The following is an 18,412-nucleotide window of genomic DNA, read 5'->3' as shown; positions in this document are numbered from 1 at the left end:
AAGATGGAGCATTGCCAAATATGCTTCCAAACCAGCTTTCTTCCAAGCTAAAGACTAGAAAATATAATGAAGAATATCTTGTCTTTGACTTCACCTGCACAATGGCGGTGCCAGGGTAGTTATCCCCGACAGAATTTGTTTCCCCTGCATCGAGAGCACGCGCTGGGCTGTCCAAATCACGGACAAACAGTATCCCACAGTTGCATCAGCATCCCATTTTGCACAGAGAGGCATTTTTCGAAAAATGTATTGATAGCAATGTTGAATATTATTACACAGTTAAAAAAACCAAACAAAAATAACAACTACATGTAAAATAATTACACCATAAAGATGTTTTGTTATTTAAAAGAGGAAGTAGCTTATTTTATCGCTACTTGTAAGTTATTGTAATTTACTTTTATTTTTTCCATTGTTTACAAAAGGTTTGGGGTGTGAAATAAACTGCAATGGGGTTTGAAAACAAAATATGGGTGTGTTTAGGATGTGCCGGGGGGCAGTGCTCCAGGTACACAGGCCCTCCATAGCTCCCTTCTTCTCTGCCAGTGAACTGCTAATGGAGAAATAAACTTTTAAGATATTTTCAGGCAAAATTGTAGCTGTGTAAACTTCAAATATCTCCTCGATTTATCAAGACATCAACATATTTCCAAAAGTGCTCCGACGTTTTCAGAGACGTCTGTCTTTTTTTTTTTTTTGTTGTTGCCTGTCCCGTTTGGCTCTTTTGCCATCAGAATTATTGTCTAAAGGTGAAGAAAGATGCCCAACGGATTTACTTTACCAAATGGACCATCCCAGCCTTGCCGTAATGGTCTATTTGATTCACCTTTTATTGTTTATTTTATTTTCACTTGCTGAATACGGGACAGACTTGACTGGGGAAAAGAAAGGGGAGAAAGAAAGAGGGAAAGAAAAACAGCTGAGAAGAGGGACGAGGATAAAGGGCAAAAAACAAAAACCAACAAAATAAGCAGACAAAAATACATATATCGATCACCTGGATCACCTGTTGAGAATGAAAAAAGAAAACAAGCAGAAGAAAACGAGAGTAATAGAATAAACAACATCACGATGATCTATGTGAATATAACAGTAAATACTAAATATTAAACATTATTGTGCAGCACGTAAGATCAACAGCGCACAGTGTGCTTTGAGGTAGGAGCCAAAAAGGGTGTAATTTGTGTGTGTGATCACCTGTGTGTACACCTGTGAGCATGAGCGCACTTGTATTTAAAAGGTTCCTTCATGTAATGATCTGCTAGAGGGTGTGGGGAGCCACAGCCCCGTCCTTCAGGGCATGAAGCAGGTATGGAGGAGATCAAACTCCAGACATCCAGAGGCCCCCAGAACACAAGAGACCAAGGAAGACCAACAGAGGGGCAGCCGCGCCACTGTCCCAGAAAGAGCTGAGGAGAGCCCCAGATGAGGGGTCACTCAGCAGCTGCGGAGCAGAAGCCAGGGGGGGTTGCAGTGACGTGCCCGTGAGCTCCGCCGGCAGCCAGCTGTGCCAGAGTTACCGAGCCCCAGGCCGAGAGGCCGAGGGCACCCCACCCCCGAAGTGGCCCGAGTGAGCCCCAGGCTCCAGGCCCCGACAAGCAGCCACCAGGAGTGAACTGGTGTGTACCTGGACGCCCATCCCCGTACACAAAGAACCACCAACGCACCGATGTCTGAGGGCGTCTGCCACTGGCAGGGGGAGTGGTGGGGGAGATAGGCCTCCATACCTTGGAGGGCCTGAGATGTCCCCAGAGAGGTGGCGTCTGATACCCAACCTGACATATAGACACAGACATACAGGCACACACAGATACAAACATCCATTCCCACCCTCATGCTCTCATAGGCAATTACTCCACACTCAACCAACGTGGAGACAGACATAAATAGACACTGTACACACAATCACACTCCCCGAGCGTACTCTAAGCCCCAGGTCTAGGTACCCTTGCCCCTGGAGGGGGAAACTGTACCCAGACCCAGGTAGTGTTACCATCTTCCCTGGGGTGGAGAGAAGCAGACCGCACCGACTCGGCAGCAGCAGCAGGGAGGCCCCACATTCCAGACCCCAATCGGACGGCCAATTCCTCCTCCTAGCCCCCCTGCTCCAACAGGCCGCAGAGAACGGGGGTGTGTGAAGACTCCAAACCTCCCTCCGCCCGCTCATATGTAGTGTTGATGCATGTGTGTTCTAAGGTGCATTTAAAACCCAGGAGGGCATGGAGCTACCTGCCAGAGAGCAGCAGGTAAGCGCATAGCCCCTCCTGATAGCCCTCAATGTCTACATTTATTTAAAATTGAGAGGTGGGCAACGACGCCAGGGGTGAGGTGTACACCCTGATGGTCTTTTGGATTCCGTGTAGCGTGCCCACCCCCAAGATCCTATATGTGTGTGTTATGAGAGTGTGAGTAATGTGAATGTCTAAGTTGTGGGATAAAAATGAGGCACAGGCAGCCATGAGGGGACAGAGGGAGGGGGATGCCTGCACCCTGGTGACACACCTTTACCCCAAGGCCCTATATGTGTGGGTGATTGTGGTGGAGCGGGAAGAGGGAGGCAGCTGGAGATGGGGAAGGAAGGGAGGGGCAAGTGACCCCTCCCTGGGGCCAGCTCCCCCACTGACCCCAGTAGGCACCCCCATACTCTGCAACCCGCCAGGGAAAGGGGGCCCAGGCCCATCCGGACCGATACCCAGTTCAGCAGCGCCGCCAGGCCCCACAGAGCCCAGGACAGCCCACCCGACCCCACCACAGAGAAAACTGCACCCACCCCGTCATCCAATCATCCTCCAGACTACACAAGACAATAGACGCCCAGGCTGAGATCTTCCTCCACCTCTCCTGTATCTCCCCCTCCTGCAGAGTGAGTTCCTGAAGAGAGGAGACCTCCTGCAAGATGTAACAGCCTCCCCCACCAGTTGAAGAGCCCCCCAGGTGGCGACACACCAACCAGGACCCAAGCCCCCAAGGCCCAACCAGGGCCCCAGCCCAGAGACGGAGCACCCCAGAACCCGGAGACGTCTGTCACCCACCAGCTCGATAGCAGACCGGGAGGTCGAGGATCACTAGAGCCCGGTTAGAACAGTGGACTCCCGGCACATCATTTTCAAACCTCGCGGTCTTTCACTACTCAGGGTTAAACATGATATATAAATCACCCAGATAACTTCTATATGTTAATGTTTGGCTTATGTCTGTGGGGCTTTTTATGTTCCTGAGTAAATCGGTTTGGCTGAGATTAGCTGACTCAGAATTAAATCTAACATTAAAAATATTTTAATTCAGGAGGAAACATTTTCACCAGGAACAAAACCAGCATGTTAATACGTGGAGATTCTGAAGGCTGCTTCACAAATGATAAGATTATATTTTAAATATTTGTTCAGTTCTCTTCCAAACCCCAGCAGCTGTCTGTTGTAATTTTTGAGTGTCTACTAAAATAAAAATAAAAACGTTCTAAGATCTTACCTGTTTGTTTTTATTCAGGCATACATGTACACTATTTTTATTAATAGAGCTACTGAAGTTAAACATGATATATAAGTCACTTAGATCACTTCTAAATCTTAATGTTTGGTTTGTTTCAGTGTTTTATTTGTTTCTGAGTAAATCGGTTTGGCTGAGATTAAAGTTAAGCTTCATAACATATTAATAACAGTTAAATTAAGCCGGGACGGCAGTAAAAACTCCAGACCTGTGACATCATCAAGTATGCTGGTGTTCCAATTGTACAAATCGTGAGTCCGTACTCGCGTTCTTGGCAAGTCCGGACTCACGTACTTGAGAATTGAGAGAGGGCACCTGTTTCCTGGTTCCCATTATGCTCTCTGTGTGTCATTTCCTATTAGTAGTTAGCTTTAGCATGAGCATTAGCCCAAGGCTAAGTAAACTATAATAATAATAAACTATTTTAGAAATATTTTTAACCAAAATTTAATAAACTTTAAAACTTTCAAAGAATGTGGAGATTTAGATTTCCCATTTTTTACTGTAAAGTACAAAAGTGTGTGTGTGTGTGTGTGTGTGTTCTAGTTACATAATCTATTACTTAATCTTTGTACATAATGACATAAATTTTAATTCGTTTTAATTCCCTTGACAAACTCCTTTGTACTTGATTAAGACATCATTTTATATAGTTTTTTTCTTACATTTCACACATTTTTGTCCTTTTTTTTTTTTTTTTTTTACAATAATTAAATAAATCAGACTAGCACGGATACTAGTGTTAAAAAATACTCCAGTAAAAGTTGAAGTACTGATTGAACTTCTTTACTCAAGTAAGAGTGAAAAAGTACAGTACAAGTCTTAATGTACAAGCTGTGATCAGCTGAACTGCTGCTTTTGTGGATTTGCATAGTTGTTCTGGCTGATTTCCATCCTCTACACTGATAGTGTACTTGTTTACTCTGTAGTATACACTACACAACCGTCATCTGCTTAATTTCAAATTTATCTCTACTACGCTTTATGTAACTTAACTCTGACCATGAGCACCAAAGTCATTGTGCACTGGTCAAATACACATAACTGGAAGATCCAATTTTGTACAAGTTTGAACCATCTAGCTGTTAATTTGAGGTGAGTTTGGCAGTTTTGTCCCTGGAATTAACCAGTTTATCTTAGGTTGTAGCTCGGTTTGAAGTGCACTTGGATACCGTGCTTGGAGAAAATTCTCCTGTGTCCCTCTGATAAACCTGCTACATAAGACATACATATGAAAATGTTCCGTTTGTCCTTCTGATTCCCCCTAGTTGGTGTCTGACTTTCTTTCCTGTGCATCTTTGCTGATTTGATGAAAGCACAGTTGTAATAAACACATGTTTTGGGGGTTTTCTTTAAATGAGTGTTCTTTTTCTTTCCCTTCTGGCTTAGGGGGAATGTTTTCTCCCTGGTGTTGCAAGTTTGTGAGGATCATTTAAAACTCACAAACTAAGCAACATAGTGTATGCTGTGCAGTGCAACGAGGAGTGTTCTGACCTCTACATTGGAGAAACCAAACAGCCACTTCATAAACACATGACACAACATAGAGGAGCTACTCAGGTCCACCTCAACAGGACAAGACTCAACTGTACATCTGCATCTAAAGGATAAAGGTGCAAATGTTCCCATTTTGGACCAGAATATAAATGATTTGAAAGAGGACCGATAGAGGCCATCTATGTCCACTGTAAATGATAATTATTGAACAGAGGTGGTGGCTTACGACACCAACTGTCACTTGATCCCTTCCCAGGTATCTCACCTCTACTCACATTTTGCGTCACATGATAGGGTAAGACAAGGTTTCACAATGGTTTCACTGAAAATCTCTGGTTTGGTGGTAATGACCCAAACCTTTTTTCTCACCTTGGCTCATGTGATGAGGCATATAATTAATACTCACACAAGGATCCTCTTCAGGTACAACCCTCACTAGGGTTTAAATAACTGGGATCTTCAACCATGTGGTTTTAGAACTGAAGAAGCATCTCAGATTAGAGATGCAATGTCTTCAAGAGACGAAGAATTCTTGTCGCTTGCTTTCCAAGTGACTTAGACTTCCATGGAATAAAAGACTGAGAACCTACACAGATATCTCAATTGCTATTTCCATGTCTTATTTAATACAGGATGGTATTCACTTTCAAGCATTTGTAATTGGATGGGCAAAATTCCACAGAGGGGGCAGCTTGATGTGACTCTGCTCATCTGACAGCTTTCTGTCTCTGGATTGCTGGAGCATCTTGATCTGAACCAGCTGAAGGAAAAACAACGAAATCAATGAAAAAGAATGAATCCCTTTTGTTTTACTACAGACCAGTTATTCTGTACTTTCAACTGAGTGTATCACAGAAACATTTTTCTCACCACTCAAACATGCCCAGTGTGCTCACAAGCATTATGATTCCCACAATCTTCACTATAGTGTAGACACCAACCAGTATGCCAGCTGAAATCAAACCAGATTTTAGTGTTAAATGTATGTATGAAGTGACAGAATGAAAATAACTAACTTACTTTACCGTCATTGTAAGTAACAGTCACATGACTCTCTGCTGATGTCTGATTACCCAGATCATTAGTGGCCACACAGTAATAAACTCCTCCATCTGTTACATTGAAGCTGTAAATCGCTCCTTCAGATACTTTCACAGCTCCATCTCTGCTCTTCTTGAACCAGGTGAAGTTGCTGACTGGAGGTTTGGCTCTGCTGGAGCAGGTCAGCTTCACCCAGCTGCCTGCTGACACCAAACCTGATGGACTGATGGATGCTGAGGTGTCTTTAGGAGCATCTGGAGAAAAAGATGCAAGTTAGATAACTATTTTTCACTATAGTATTCAGTTGGCTCTCGTTCATTGCTATGGTATGATTTCTCTGCACCTCATACTGACAGTACACTTTTTATGATTTCTTTATAGTATACACTATATAACCATCATCAACTTAGCTTCACATTTATCTCTACAACCCTTTATGCTGCTTAACTCTGACCATGAGCACCATAGTCATTGTGCACTAGTCACTTTAAATCCAACACAGAGGTACTTTCACCCCACTGCACATGGAGTTGAAAACTTGCAGCAGAGTTAAAATCTTTTTAACTCTGCTGCTACAAGGACAGATGCACAAAATCTTTACCACCAGCAGCGCTAATTTTACACTCCCTAATGTATCACATTTAAATTTGTATTTATAGAATTAGTTTCACATTTTGACTGCTGTAACACAATCATTTCAGGATAAATTAAGTATTTCTTTTCTTCTTTTTTAAAATTTCATGGACAGCCGGGCTGTCCTTATAAAAACTACTTAAAAATTATATCCCACGAATCATGATGAGCTGACAAGATCCAACAACAAACTCTGATTGTCTTACATGAAACACTGAGAGTCTCTTCTGTCTCTGCTGTCTTGGTGTCTTTTCCTTGGTTCACAGGATATCTGGCAGAGCAGCTGATCTTCTTTCCATCATGTGTGTCTGACAGAGTGATGGTCTGCTGGATTTTAGTTGTAAAGCTTCCATCTGTGTTTTCCTCTATTTTGTTGTGAGAGTCTTGTTGGAGAGTGAGGTGAGTTGAGGAGGGGAGTGTGGACAGGGAGTGAGAGCTGAGCAGGTTATAGTGACAGACTCCTTCTCCTTCAGATCACCTGAGATTGTAATACTGGGCCTCCAAGGAGAATCTGTGGTTTCACATCATAAACATAGTTTAAAAAAAGAGTTTAATTGGTGCAAAGATTGTGTACAAGGATTTCTATAAATTCTATAAGTGACAATGAGAGGTGAAAACAAGTTTAGCTGATTTGTATTCTAAAGTTGCACAAACACTACTGCTTTCTCTAGGTTTGTATGTAAGATCTCCCAAACAAGTAACAATTGAAAATAAAATAAAATAAATAAATGATAATAATAAAAGGTCAATCAAATGAACCAATGCAGCAAGACTGTGATGATCCACTTGGTAAATTAAATCCGTTGGGCATCTTTCTTGGCCTTCAGACAATAAATTTGATGACTAAAGAACCAAACAGGTTCTTTATTCGTAGGGAAATAGCTGTGTGCTGAATCATTTTTAAGGTCAGGTTCTGGCCTTAAAAATTATTTTGTATATTATGCAACAATGAAAACTATGTTTGTCTCAGACTTAGAAAAATTCAATGTTCTTTCTTTCTTTCTTTCTATTTTACTTATAAAATAATCTAATTTCCCAGTTTTAACCCTTGATATGTTGTTTGTACATGGTTTGTAAATCCCTATATTTGGGTTCTGGGCTTTTAAAAAAAATCTTTCTGAAAATTTCACACATTTTTTAAATGAAATAAATCAGAACAGTCATTGTGACTGCAGGGTTACTGCAACTTTCAGAATGAAGGCATATATTTTTATGTTAGAAATGAATTCAAAATTCTTTACCTCTGACTGTTATTTGAAGAGAATCACAATGAGCTGTCACCTTGAATGGTTCATTCTCTACTCTGAAGAAGTATGTGTCTGTGTAGTTTGTGGTTAAATTAGAAAACAGAGTGGTGCAGTCTCTCTGACTCAGGTTCCCAGTAATACTCATTGGATAGATGCTAACTGCTCCATTACTGTTGAAGATCACATTGTTTCTGGTAACTCTATGATAACTTTTAATCCACACTCCAAAGGTTTTTCTTGTTGACAGGGGATTTCTTTAAATCACCCTGCCGTTCTTCAGCTGAGACGTCTGAGTTAGAAAACACACAAACACTGCAGTTCCATTTTTACTCGCGAGGGCAGCCATGGACGCACGACCTGCGTCTCATCACTGCCTGCGTTCTTTATTTATACAAGTCTGTGTCTGTGTGTGTGTGTGTGTGTGTGTGGTACAAATATAACAACGTCACTCCAGTAGCGGGACTTTCCCTTTTCTACATCTGTATGTTCTCGTAAAAGAGCTGAGCTTGGTCTTCTCTACATCTAAGTGTTAAAAACAACAGGATGCGGTTAGTATCTGCAGAAGTTCAGCACACAAGTTACTAGGTGAAAAGTCATGCAGAAATATGCTTCACTGATAAATATAAAGAATACATTTCATGTAACTGATCAAAACATAATTATCTTCTGACACTTGTGCTGATAAATTTCTGTCCTTCTTTGGTTCTGAAGCTACATGAAATATGCAAACAAGATCCACTCAGTGCTTCCATCTTCTTTGGAACCGTTATGAAGAGGTCTGCTCCATCATGACAATCAGGCAAAGCAGCTGTAAGTACAGTGTCATGGTTAACAAAATGCTGTTCTTTTCATGTTTGCAGTTCAATGTTTATATGTAAGTGTTAAAGTTTTAATCAGGACATGAACAGTTGACTCTGTCTTCAAAGGTCTTCCATTTTGTTTCAAAATGAGGTTAAATTAAAAAATCTTTTCAACAATGCCTTTGAATAACTGAACAATCAGCTCACCCGAAAGAAAGAGACCAATCAGTCACACCGACAGTCAAAATGTTCGCAGACAGAAACTCCTTCCCTGTGTTTACAAATAAAAAAAAGCAACGACAATAATTAGATAAACAGATAAAAAAGAAATAAAATCATTGTTTTGAATCATTTCACATGTGGAGCTTTTACAGAATGTTGTCTTTACACCAACTTTTCAATACAAACTCACTCTGTCCAATCACATTTTTCATCCGTAGCAGTGGTTTGTGTCATTTTTGTAATTTTTAAGTACACCTGTGGAATTATGTGAAAATAACTGAAATGCAATAAAAGCAACATATCTCAGAGTTCATGTCAAATTAAAACACTAAATAAATTATTTGATGCATTATTTAGTTGCGGTTAAAAAAAAAGAAGGTAAAATGTGCCTTACATAAGTGTGGAGTGTTAGTGTAAGATTTGTCACTATGACCCAGAGTTTTGAGTTTTGGGAATGTTTAGGAGATTTCTGCTTTGTTATCCTTGTATTATAGTTCCATATTTTGTATTTGTCGTCAGTTAGCATTTGTTATTATGTTGGTTAGTTTAGTCTTTGCCATCCTGTGTTTCTATGTGAAGTAAGTCTTGTCTTTGTGTGTCTGTCTGGTTTCTCTGTTCTCTCTTGGTCCCTCACTCTCTTCCTTGTCTTGTCTCTGTCTCCTCCCTCTGTTCCCTGTATTTTGCCAGTTTGGATCTCAGTGTGTTTCCCATGTTTTCCTGTGACTGGTCTCTCTCTGTTTCTGGATTTATTGTGATAGTCTCTTGTCCCGTGTGGATTATGTTTGGTTTTGCCTCCCCTGCTTCATTAGTCAGACTCATTCCAGCTGTGTTTCCACCTGTTGTATTTCCCAGTTTAGGCTCCTTATCATTTCCTAGTTTCTACATGTTCGATTAATCCAGCAATAAAGTTTTTGAGTTCAGCCCTGTTTTGTGTTCTGCATTTTGGATCCTATCCTGCCTGCTTCCCACAGCATTACACAACAGGTTTATACTATTTTTAAAGTAAACCATGCACCATCGTTGTTAGGAGGAAGTTTAGAAACAGGACATGCTGATTAAGAAAACCTGTTAGCATGTTCACATGCAGGCACGAGCTTATTCCCTTTTTAGCAAGCAAAAAAACCTAGCTGTTTTAATGAAATAAAAGGCAATAAACAACCGATTCTGTCAATTTATACACATTTACAATAAAATGTTCTTTGTGTAGATTCTTGTAACAGAGATTTTAATATGGAGAGTTAATTTATTTCCTGGTTAAATAAAGCTTTAAATAAAAATGTAATTAAATAAATAAAGAAGAATAACAAAATAAGTTTTAGTTTAAAACTTAAGAATAAAAAGCTGTAAAATGTTTGCTTACCCCACATTAAGTCTGCTGATGGTCTTATGAGTAAACTGAAGCAGCCTGTAGCAAATTTCAGGAAGAACATGTAGAGACACCCACTGACTGCACTGCACTGCATAATGAAGTCAGTTTTGTCCTTCCTGCTTATTTCCTGTGAACTAAGTCAGATGATATCCTTAAATATATCTTTAACTTGTATTTGTCAAAGCCTCAAAGCTTAACCTTGCAGTACTGTTTTAGTCATTCTCAGTATTAATATACAACTTTTGCTAATACAAATGATGCTGACATCAGAAGCAACATACTTGTAATGCACTGTAAAATAATCATATTAAAAATGAGAAAAGCAATAGCATAATATTATTGTGAAGTAAATGTTTTAGGTGGCTCGACATGGGTGAACAAAGCACATAGTCTGGGCTGACAGAATGGAAACGGTCTTTGTTGCTGCCCACACAAAACCCTGCCCCAGAATAAACAGCCACTGTTACTCACCACAGCCGGCTGCTCTGAAGTCCTGGAATCTGGCTGTGGTGAGGAGTGTTGGCAGCGTGGACGTTGCTTCCTCCTCAAAGGCGGGACCCACAGGCTGGGCAGCGAATCCTCCAGTGGGCCGGGCAGGTAAGCGATTGCAGTTGAAGGATGAAGGTACAGGGTGTTGAGAAGAAAGTCCTGTATTAGCGGGTAAAGTGAATTCAGTAGACAGGGGAGACCTAAAACCAGTCGCTGTAGCTGGCTTGCACGATGATACTTGGAAAAAGGAGAGGTGCATTAAAAATATCTTGGCTTGTTCTTTCTGTTCTTTATGTTTTGTTGTTTTTGGTTTTGCTTTATTTGTAATGTTTATACATTGAAGATTTCTGTTGTTTGCAAAGAGTCCTATTGGCATGACTGAGCTTCAATTCTTTCCCTGGAATCCAATCATCTGTCTGCAGTATGTACACACCAGCACAACCTGTCACACCAATCCAGAACCTCCATTAAGTAACAGAAAGATAAACTTTATGGCTCACCGAACTTATCTTCTTGTGATTCCAAGTATTCTTGTGACATTCATCAGTTTATTTTATTTCTGTGCTGAATCTCAATCATGGTAATCCTGCCTACCCAACCAGCCCTACTATGTGCTAACATCGCTGTCTGCGCTCCACCTACTCCAACTGCAAACTCATGGATCCACCTTTGTCAGTTCTTCTCTGTTACTAATCATACCTTTAACCAAGTGTAAGTAAGTTTTTTCTCCCATCACTAACAATCTGACACATTATTTAGTCTCCTAAAGTTTGTTCTCCACTTTAGAGCAACCAAGAACTTGCTGCAGTTTTGAAAAGTGAAATTCAACTAACTGGTTAGTACAACACTTTGCATTAGCAGATGTCTCTGTGTGTTACATCCTTACAGTTTATGGATGCTGCTCACTAACCATGTTTGGTAGCATTAACACTTCGCCCTCTCATCCAAATATGGTCACTTCATTGTTACCTTACCTATCATTGTTATCTTTTTTGTACAGTATATGGTCTGCATAATAATTTTTTGAGAAGAAACAAAATTAAAACACCAAGTATAAAAAAGGCACATTAGTAAATATTCTGTCTGTCATCTCACACAGCTTACAGAAACAGTGACTATTAGAGGTGAGGTCATTGATCTAAATATTGAGTACCAATGCTTCTGGTACTGGATGTGTGATAACATCAACACTTTGTTTAATCCTCTATTAGGGTTGAAAATTATTGATTTTTTTTAAATTAAATTATTAGATAAAGCTGTTTTATTATTTTATTTATACACAATGCAATTGTGCTCATAAACGAGTTGGCGCTCTGTTTTGAGGGTAATAAGCTTAATCCGGCATTATGACTGGGCTGAAATATTGAAAAGTGGGCGTACAGCGTTTGAGGGTCCTTTTGGCCTCATGCTTACACATACACTGATAATGGTTAGAATAGTCTCAGGAAGTCCGAACAAGATGTCCTGAAATGGGCCTTAGAAATCAGCAGATAGCCAAGGCTGCGCAGGGGTTGTTTTTCAGATACGAGGTGTGGTCAGACTGAACGGGGAGGATTCGCAGCAGACTGCCACGTTTGTGTTGGGAGAAGATAGCCATAATAATCTTTGTGATTGTGGCAGTATAAAACCTGTACTGCCTGATTCAGTGTCATCTTTTCTTTGAAGCAGTTCCCTGGTTCACGCAAAGGTACAGTACCGTAGAACTTGTAATTTCAACTGCTGAAGCAAATTAAATCTTTTCAAACAACAGATATTTTCTCCTGAATTCCTTCTGAAAATTTTAAATATGACACCTCTAAGTTCAGTATGTAGCCCTCTGAACTGCGATATATAAATCATTTTTTAGAAATGAAAAAATATACCTAAAACATGCACTATGAAAAATCTCTTTGACAGGCACATTTACGTTCCATGTCTCCAAAAATCGACTTTGGTGTGACTTACTCATTGTGGAACGTAAGTCACACTGAGGTAATGGTCATTTGAATTGTTCAGTATTGGCAAATTGATGTTAATTCATCTCATAATGCTCATTGAGACACTGTTTGCAGTGCAAAAGTAATCAACAATAACTTCTCATCCTTCACAACGACATGGTAGATCTTGTGAAACACCAGCATATCCCAATGGACTTTTATACAAACAATCAAATCTGCACGATAAGTATTTCAATGGTGTTTTGCCCATCTAACATTTAACACCTTGGTGTTGATTGGTAACTGAAGAGTCTCTGCTATCGTACAGCCCCAGTCCAATGCATTTAAAGGAAGCATTTTACCTGGGCCAGTGGTCAGTTGCTTGACATGGTCACGTGTCTCCCAACTGAAAGCAATATGACTTTGATGTTTTATTGTCAATGTTTTAGTTACATTTTTGAAACTTTTAAAGTGTTTTTTAAAGAAGTTGTGTTTTGCTTCATAGCGCATGCACCAGCTATGCAAAAGTGGTCCTGTTTTGAGTCTACATGTAGGATAATACATCATGAAGATATCTTGGAAGGATAATTCTGTTGTTCTTCAGGTGAACAACAGAGGTGAGCTGTTCTGTTGAACTACTTCCGCATGATTTCACCCACAAACACCATTCCAACTTTAAAATGTTCTCCCATTCTTGTTCCATCACTCTATAACTCAGCTCTTTCACATCTCTTACCGTTGTCCTAAATTGAATGTTTAACGTTTGCATGAATCACGAGGGCAGAACATGGGTTGCTATCGTTGCTAAGGGCACTCTGAACAGAGCACGCACTGAAAAGTTTGAATCTGTTGTTCATGTCTGAACAAATGCTTCTTACTCGCTCAATTTTCACTCCATCCACACAAATTATACATCAAAACGTATGTATTGTTGTTGGTTTTGTGAAAATGTCACCGTCGTTATTGTGGGAGGTACCGTTCTCTCGCAAATTGCCTCAGAGCAACACAAGGTCGGAAAACTCCCAATTCAAAGTCTACAGAGACTTCATGAAAATTAGAGCTGAAATTCTGTAACGGGAGGCATTTTCACCCCCTCATATCTCCTAAACCATGGGCTGGAGAGACATGAGCTTTGTGCCAATAAATCTTCAGACACTGCTGACGCTCATGGTGAAATGTATTTTGCATGTGGTGTGAAATGCCCATGTAGAAAGGACGGCACTGTGACACTGGACTTGCTCTTACTCTGGGTTCCCTCTTTATTCTGGTAACTGATACAGAGATAACAGCACAGCGTCGACATCAACAGTGTGTTATGGAACTGCAACATTCAGTCCTGTTAACAAGGATTAGAACAGTTACAATCTCATAGAAAATATTAGCACTAGAAAGCAGAAAGCACCCGACAACCTAACTAGTATTAGCTTACCATGCTCACCAAAAATACTACTTGTGAATAAAGTTACTAATAAACCAAAACAGGGGTGATTTTAGCCAAATGAATGGCTATGGGTGCTTTGATTCATGGGTCAAATGAATCAAAGCACCCCCAAAGATTTCTTACTTTTTTTTGGCAATATTTGCTGTTTGTGTGACACACTACTAAAAGTATAAAAAGCATACAGTACGTAATTGAGATGGAACATTTTAACAACAAAAGTATAGATAACCCCCCCCCTCCCAAAATGGTTTGTTCCAGCTCGGCTCTTCCCTGCTCTGGCTCTAGCGCCGTTGCTGCCAGAGAGATGGTGGCTGAGACGCAGCGGAGCGGAGGTGGAAGCGCCTGCCTTAAAACAGGACATATTAGCTCCATTTAACCTTCAGTTACTCTTTATATAGTTAGGTAGGAGTCAGGCCATGTTTCTTTTTAGCTGAAAAACATTGCATCCAGGTAACCTGCTGGGTTGAAAATGTGTTTCCCGACTATGTTTGCTACCCTACAATCCGTCCTTATCTGTAGTAAAATCAGCGATATTTGTTCAGAATCAGAATCAGAAACTTTATTGTCATTGTCACTGGTACAACGAAATTAAGAAAGGTCCCCGATCATTGCGTCATCTCTAACAATATCAGAAAATAAATAAAACAATAAAATTTCAATAAATAAAATAAACAAAATAATAAATAAAATAAACAAAATACTTAAAAATACTAATAAGACATATCAGTAAACATTCACATACATTCCCACATACATGCCTCAGACCGCGAATGGATTAACACAAGAGTGGCGTGATGGACATTATTTTGCAGTATTCAGATGTGTTATTGCGGTTGGATAAAAGCTGTGTTTGAGTCTATTTGTCCTTACACTGATTGCCCTGTACCGTCTGCCTGAGGGCAACAGTTCAAACAGGGAGTGACCAGGATGTGAGGTGTCTTTAATGATGTTTTGGGCCTTTTTAAGACAGTGGATGTTGTGTAGAACTTCCAGTGTGGTGAGTGGACAGCCAGTGATCTTTTGGGCAGTGTTAATGATCCCTCGTAGTGCTTTCCTCTGAGCTCCTGTGCAGCTAGTGTACCATATGCAAATGCAGTAGGTTAGAACACTCTCAATGGTGGCTCTGTAGAAGGACACCAGCAGTCTCTGTGTGATGTTATTCCTCCTGAGAATTCTCAGGAAGTACAGTCTCTGTTGGGCCTTTTTCAGCAGCTCGGAGGTGTTCACACTCCAGGAAAGGTTCTCCTCTATATTGACTCCCAGGAAGCGGAAGCTTGCCACCCTCTCTACGCAGTCCCCATTAATGAGTAGTGGTTGGATCTCTGCCTTTTTCCTTCTGAAGTCTATTATGAGTTCTTTGGTTTTTGAAGTGTTGAGGAGGAGGTTATTGTCCTTACACCATGACGTCAGCTGCTCCACCTCATCTCTGTACATAGACTCGTCACCCTTGGAAATGAGCCCCACCACAGTGGTGTCGTCTGCGAATTTCACAAAGATGTTGCTGTGGTGGTGAGGAGTGCAGTCGTGTGTGTAGAGAGAGTAGAGCAGTGGACTGAGAACACAGCCCTGGGGTGAGCCAGTGCTGAGACTCAGGGCTGAGGATGTGTGATGGCCAACTCTGACTCTCTGTCTACGGCCCGAGAGGAAGCTATAGATCCACGTGCAGGTGCTGTATGGAAGCCCCAGGTCTTGTAGCTTGGCCACCAGTTTGTGTGGGAGGATGGTGTTAAAAGCTGAGCAGTAATCCACGAAGAGCATCCGCACGTAGCTCCCATGCTCTTCCAGGTGTGTTATGGCAGCATGGAGTGCTGTGGCTACAGCGTCTTCCGTGGACCGGTTTGCTCTGTAGGCAAACTGGTGTGGGTCCAGGCTGCGGGGCAGTGCTGCTGTGATGTGTCTGTGGACCAGCTTCTCAAAGCATTTCATTACCACTGGGGTGAGTGCCACCGGTCTGTAGTCATTCAGGCCAGTGATGTGGGGCTTTTTAGGCAAGGGGACTATGGTGGAGGACTTCAGGCAGATAGGGACAGTCGCCTGTGCGAGGGATTTGTTGAAGATCCTGGTGAAGATCCCAGCCAGCTGTTCTGCGCAATCCCTCAATATTCTACCTGGCACACCATCAGGACCCGCCGCCTTCTTCGAGTTAACAGCTTGCAGCATGCGCCTCACCTCGTGCTCTTCCAGGATGAGGGTGGTGCTGCTGTGGGCGGCGTGTTGCTGCTGTGGCTCCAATACCATCGGTGCCATGGTCTCAAAGCGGGCGAAGAAGATATTTAGCTCCTCCGCCAGCGCCAGGTCACCTTCCGCAGCTCCGAGATTGATCTTATAGTTGGTTAGATGCTGGATGCCTTGCCACACCTGCCGGCTGGTGTTACTCTCCAGATGGTCCTCAATCCTCCTCCTATAGTCCCCCTTCGCCTCTCTGATGCCTCTCTTCAGGTTGGATCGGGCTGTGGTGTAGTGATCCCTATTGCCAGACCTGAACGCAATGTTCCTCTCCTTCAGCAGCTGCCTGACCTCCCGGGTCATCCAGGGCTTTTGGTTGGGATAAGCCCGGATACATTTAACTGCTGTAACAGTGTCTATGCAGTGTTTTATATAGCAGAGAACACTGTCTGTGAACATTTCCAAGTCCTGATGTTCAAAGATATCCCAGTTAGTCCTGTCAAAACAGTCCTGCAGCTGCTGAGAGGCACCCTCTGGCCATATGGTAATATTCTTTGTGATGGTAGGAGCAGTTTTCTTGAGGGGGGCATATGCAGGGATTAAAAACAGTGACAAGTGGTCAGACTGACCCAGATGTGGCAAAGATCTGGCCCTGTAGCCCATTTTGATGTTGGAATAAACTTTGTCCAGAATCTTGTCACCCCTAGTGGCACACTTGACGTGCTGATGAAATTTGGGGATTGCTGTTTTTAAGTCTGCGTGATTGAAGTCCCCTGCTACGATATGTACAGCGTCAGGGTAAATGCTCTGTTTATTATTGATGTTTGTGTGCAGGAGTGCGATCGCCGAGTTAGCATTAGCATCAGGTGGTATGTAAACAGCTGTTATTATGACAACGGTGAACTCCCTAGGTAGGTAGATGGGCCTGTATTTTACAGTCAGATATTCAATGTCCGGTGAACAGTGACGGTCTGTTATCACTGTGTTGGTACACAAGCTGTTGTTCACATACATACAGAGCCCCCCTCCTTTGCACTTACCGGAGTCCACTGTTCGGTCATGTCGCTGTGTGGTGTAGCCTGCTAGCTCAATAGCAGAGTCTGGAATGGATTGATGTAGCCAGGATTCAGTGATAAGAAGGATGCATGAGTCTTTGATGAAGTTATTCGCTGCTATTTGCAACCTCAATTCATCCAACTTGTTCGCGAGGGATCTGGCATTTGTGATGAATAGGCTGGGGAACGGTGGTTTGAGTGGCTGCCTCCGTAGCCTGGCTAGCGCGCCGGTCCTGCAGCCTCGCCGTCTTCTTCTCTCTCGACGCCGCCTGCGCCTCAACCCCGAAGGGATAACAATCCATGGGGAGCCCAGACTCCTTGCTATTTCCACCGGTATCTTGTGTAAGCGGACAAATTTGCTAGTCACGCTCTCGCGGTAGCTTACTCCAATCTTGAGGAGATCATGTCGGCTGTAGATGTTATTCGCTTGGCTGGTAGAACACAAAAACAAACATACGGCGTACAAAATCATCCAAACATAGCATCGATCGGTGGAACGCTGAGCTGCTGCAATTACGTGCGCCGCCATTCCCATTGTTGTTGCTCCTCCTGGAGCAACAACAATGCTCCAGGAGATTTCTGTCAGAATCTGCAGAATCTCCAACAGTTTCACTGGATGGCCAGGAAGCGTTCACGATGTCTTCTCGGGCGCTTCTCCGGTGCTGATGACCGTCCTGTTGCTCCCATTGAAATGTATACAGCCTATTTAAAATCTAAAACTTAACATTGTCCATAGCCTGCTGTTTTTACCACCGTCCTGTTTGAAATGTAATGAGAGAAACTGGTTATTTTGTCATATGTGCATGTGCCGATATTGAACCCAAGGTACTAACTAGCTAACTGACTGGATGCCCATTAACCTTATAGCTCCTGTTGTGTGTGTGTGTGTGTGTGTGTGTGTGTGTGTGTGTGTGTGTGTGTGTGTGTGTGTGTGTACAGAGAGACAGCCAGGTTCACAATGGATATGAGGAAGTTTTTTCAAAAAAAGGAGCCACATTCAGGTAAAAGTGTAAGATCAAATGATCCATCAATAAAGGATAATGTTGGATC

General features: G+C 42.0%; 1 protein-coding gene across 1 annotated transcript in view; it reads right to left on the bottom strand.

Annotated features, from left to right (window-relative positions):
- LOC134634162 (sialoadhesin-like) overlaps positions 1–18,412 on the bottom strand; it is a 115,251-nt gene that overhangs the window by 53,047 nt on the left and 43,792 nt on the right. The window contains exon 7 of the mRNA XM_063483224.2: positions 6,036–6,278. Coding sequence (XP_063339294.2) covers positions 6,036–6,278 — 243 coding nt within the window. The remainder of the gene's footprint in view (positions 1–6,035; positions 6,279–18,412) is intronic.

Source organism: Pelmatolapia mariae, linkage group LG9, assembly GCF_036321145.2.
Source record: "Pelmatolapia mariae isolate MD_Pm_ZW linkage group LG9, Pm_UMD_F_2, whole genome shotgun sequence".
Classification (NCBI taxonomy): domain Eukaryota; kingdom Metazoa; phylum Chordata; class Actinopteri; order Cichliformes; family Cichlidae; genus Pelmatolapia; species Pelmatolapia mariae.
The sequence above is the reverse complement of the archived record's forward strand: the minus strand, read 5'-3'. Positions and strand labels throughout refer to the sequence as shown.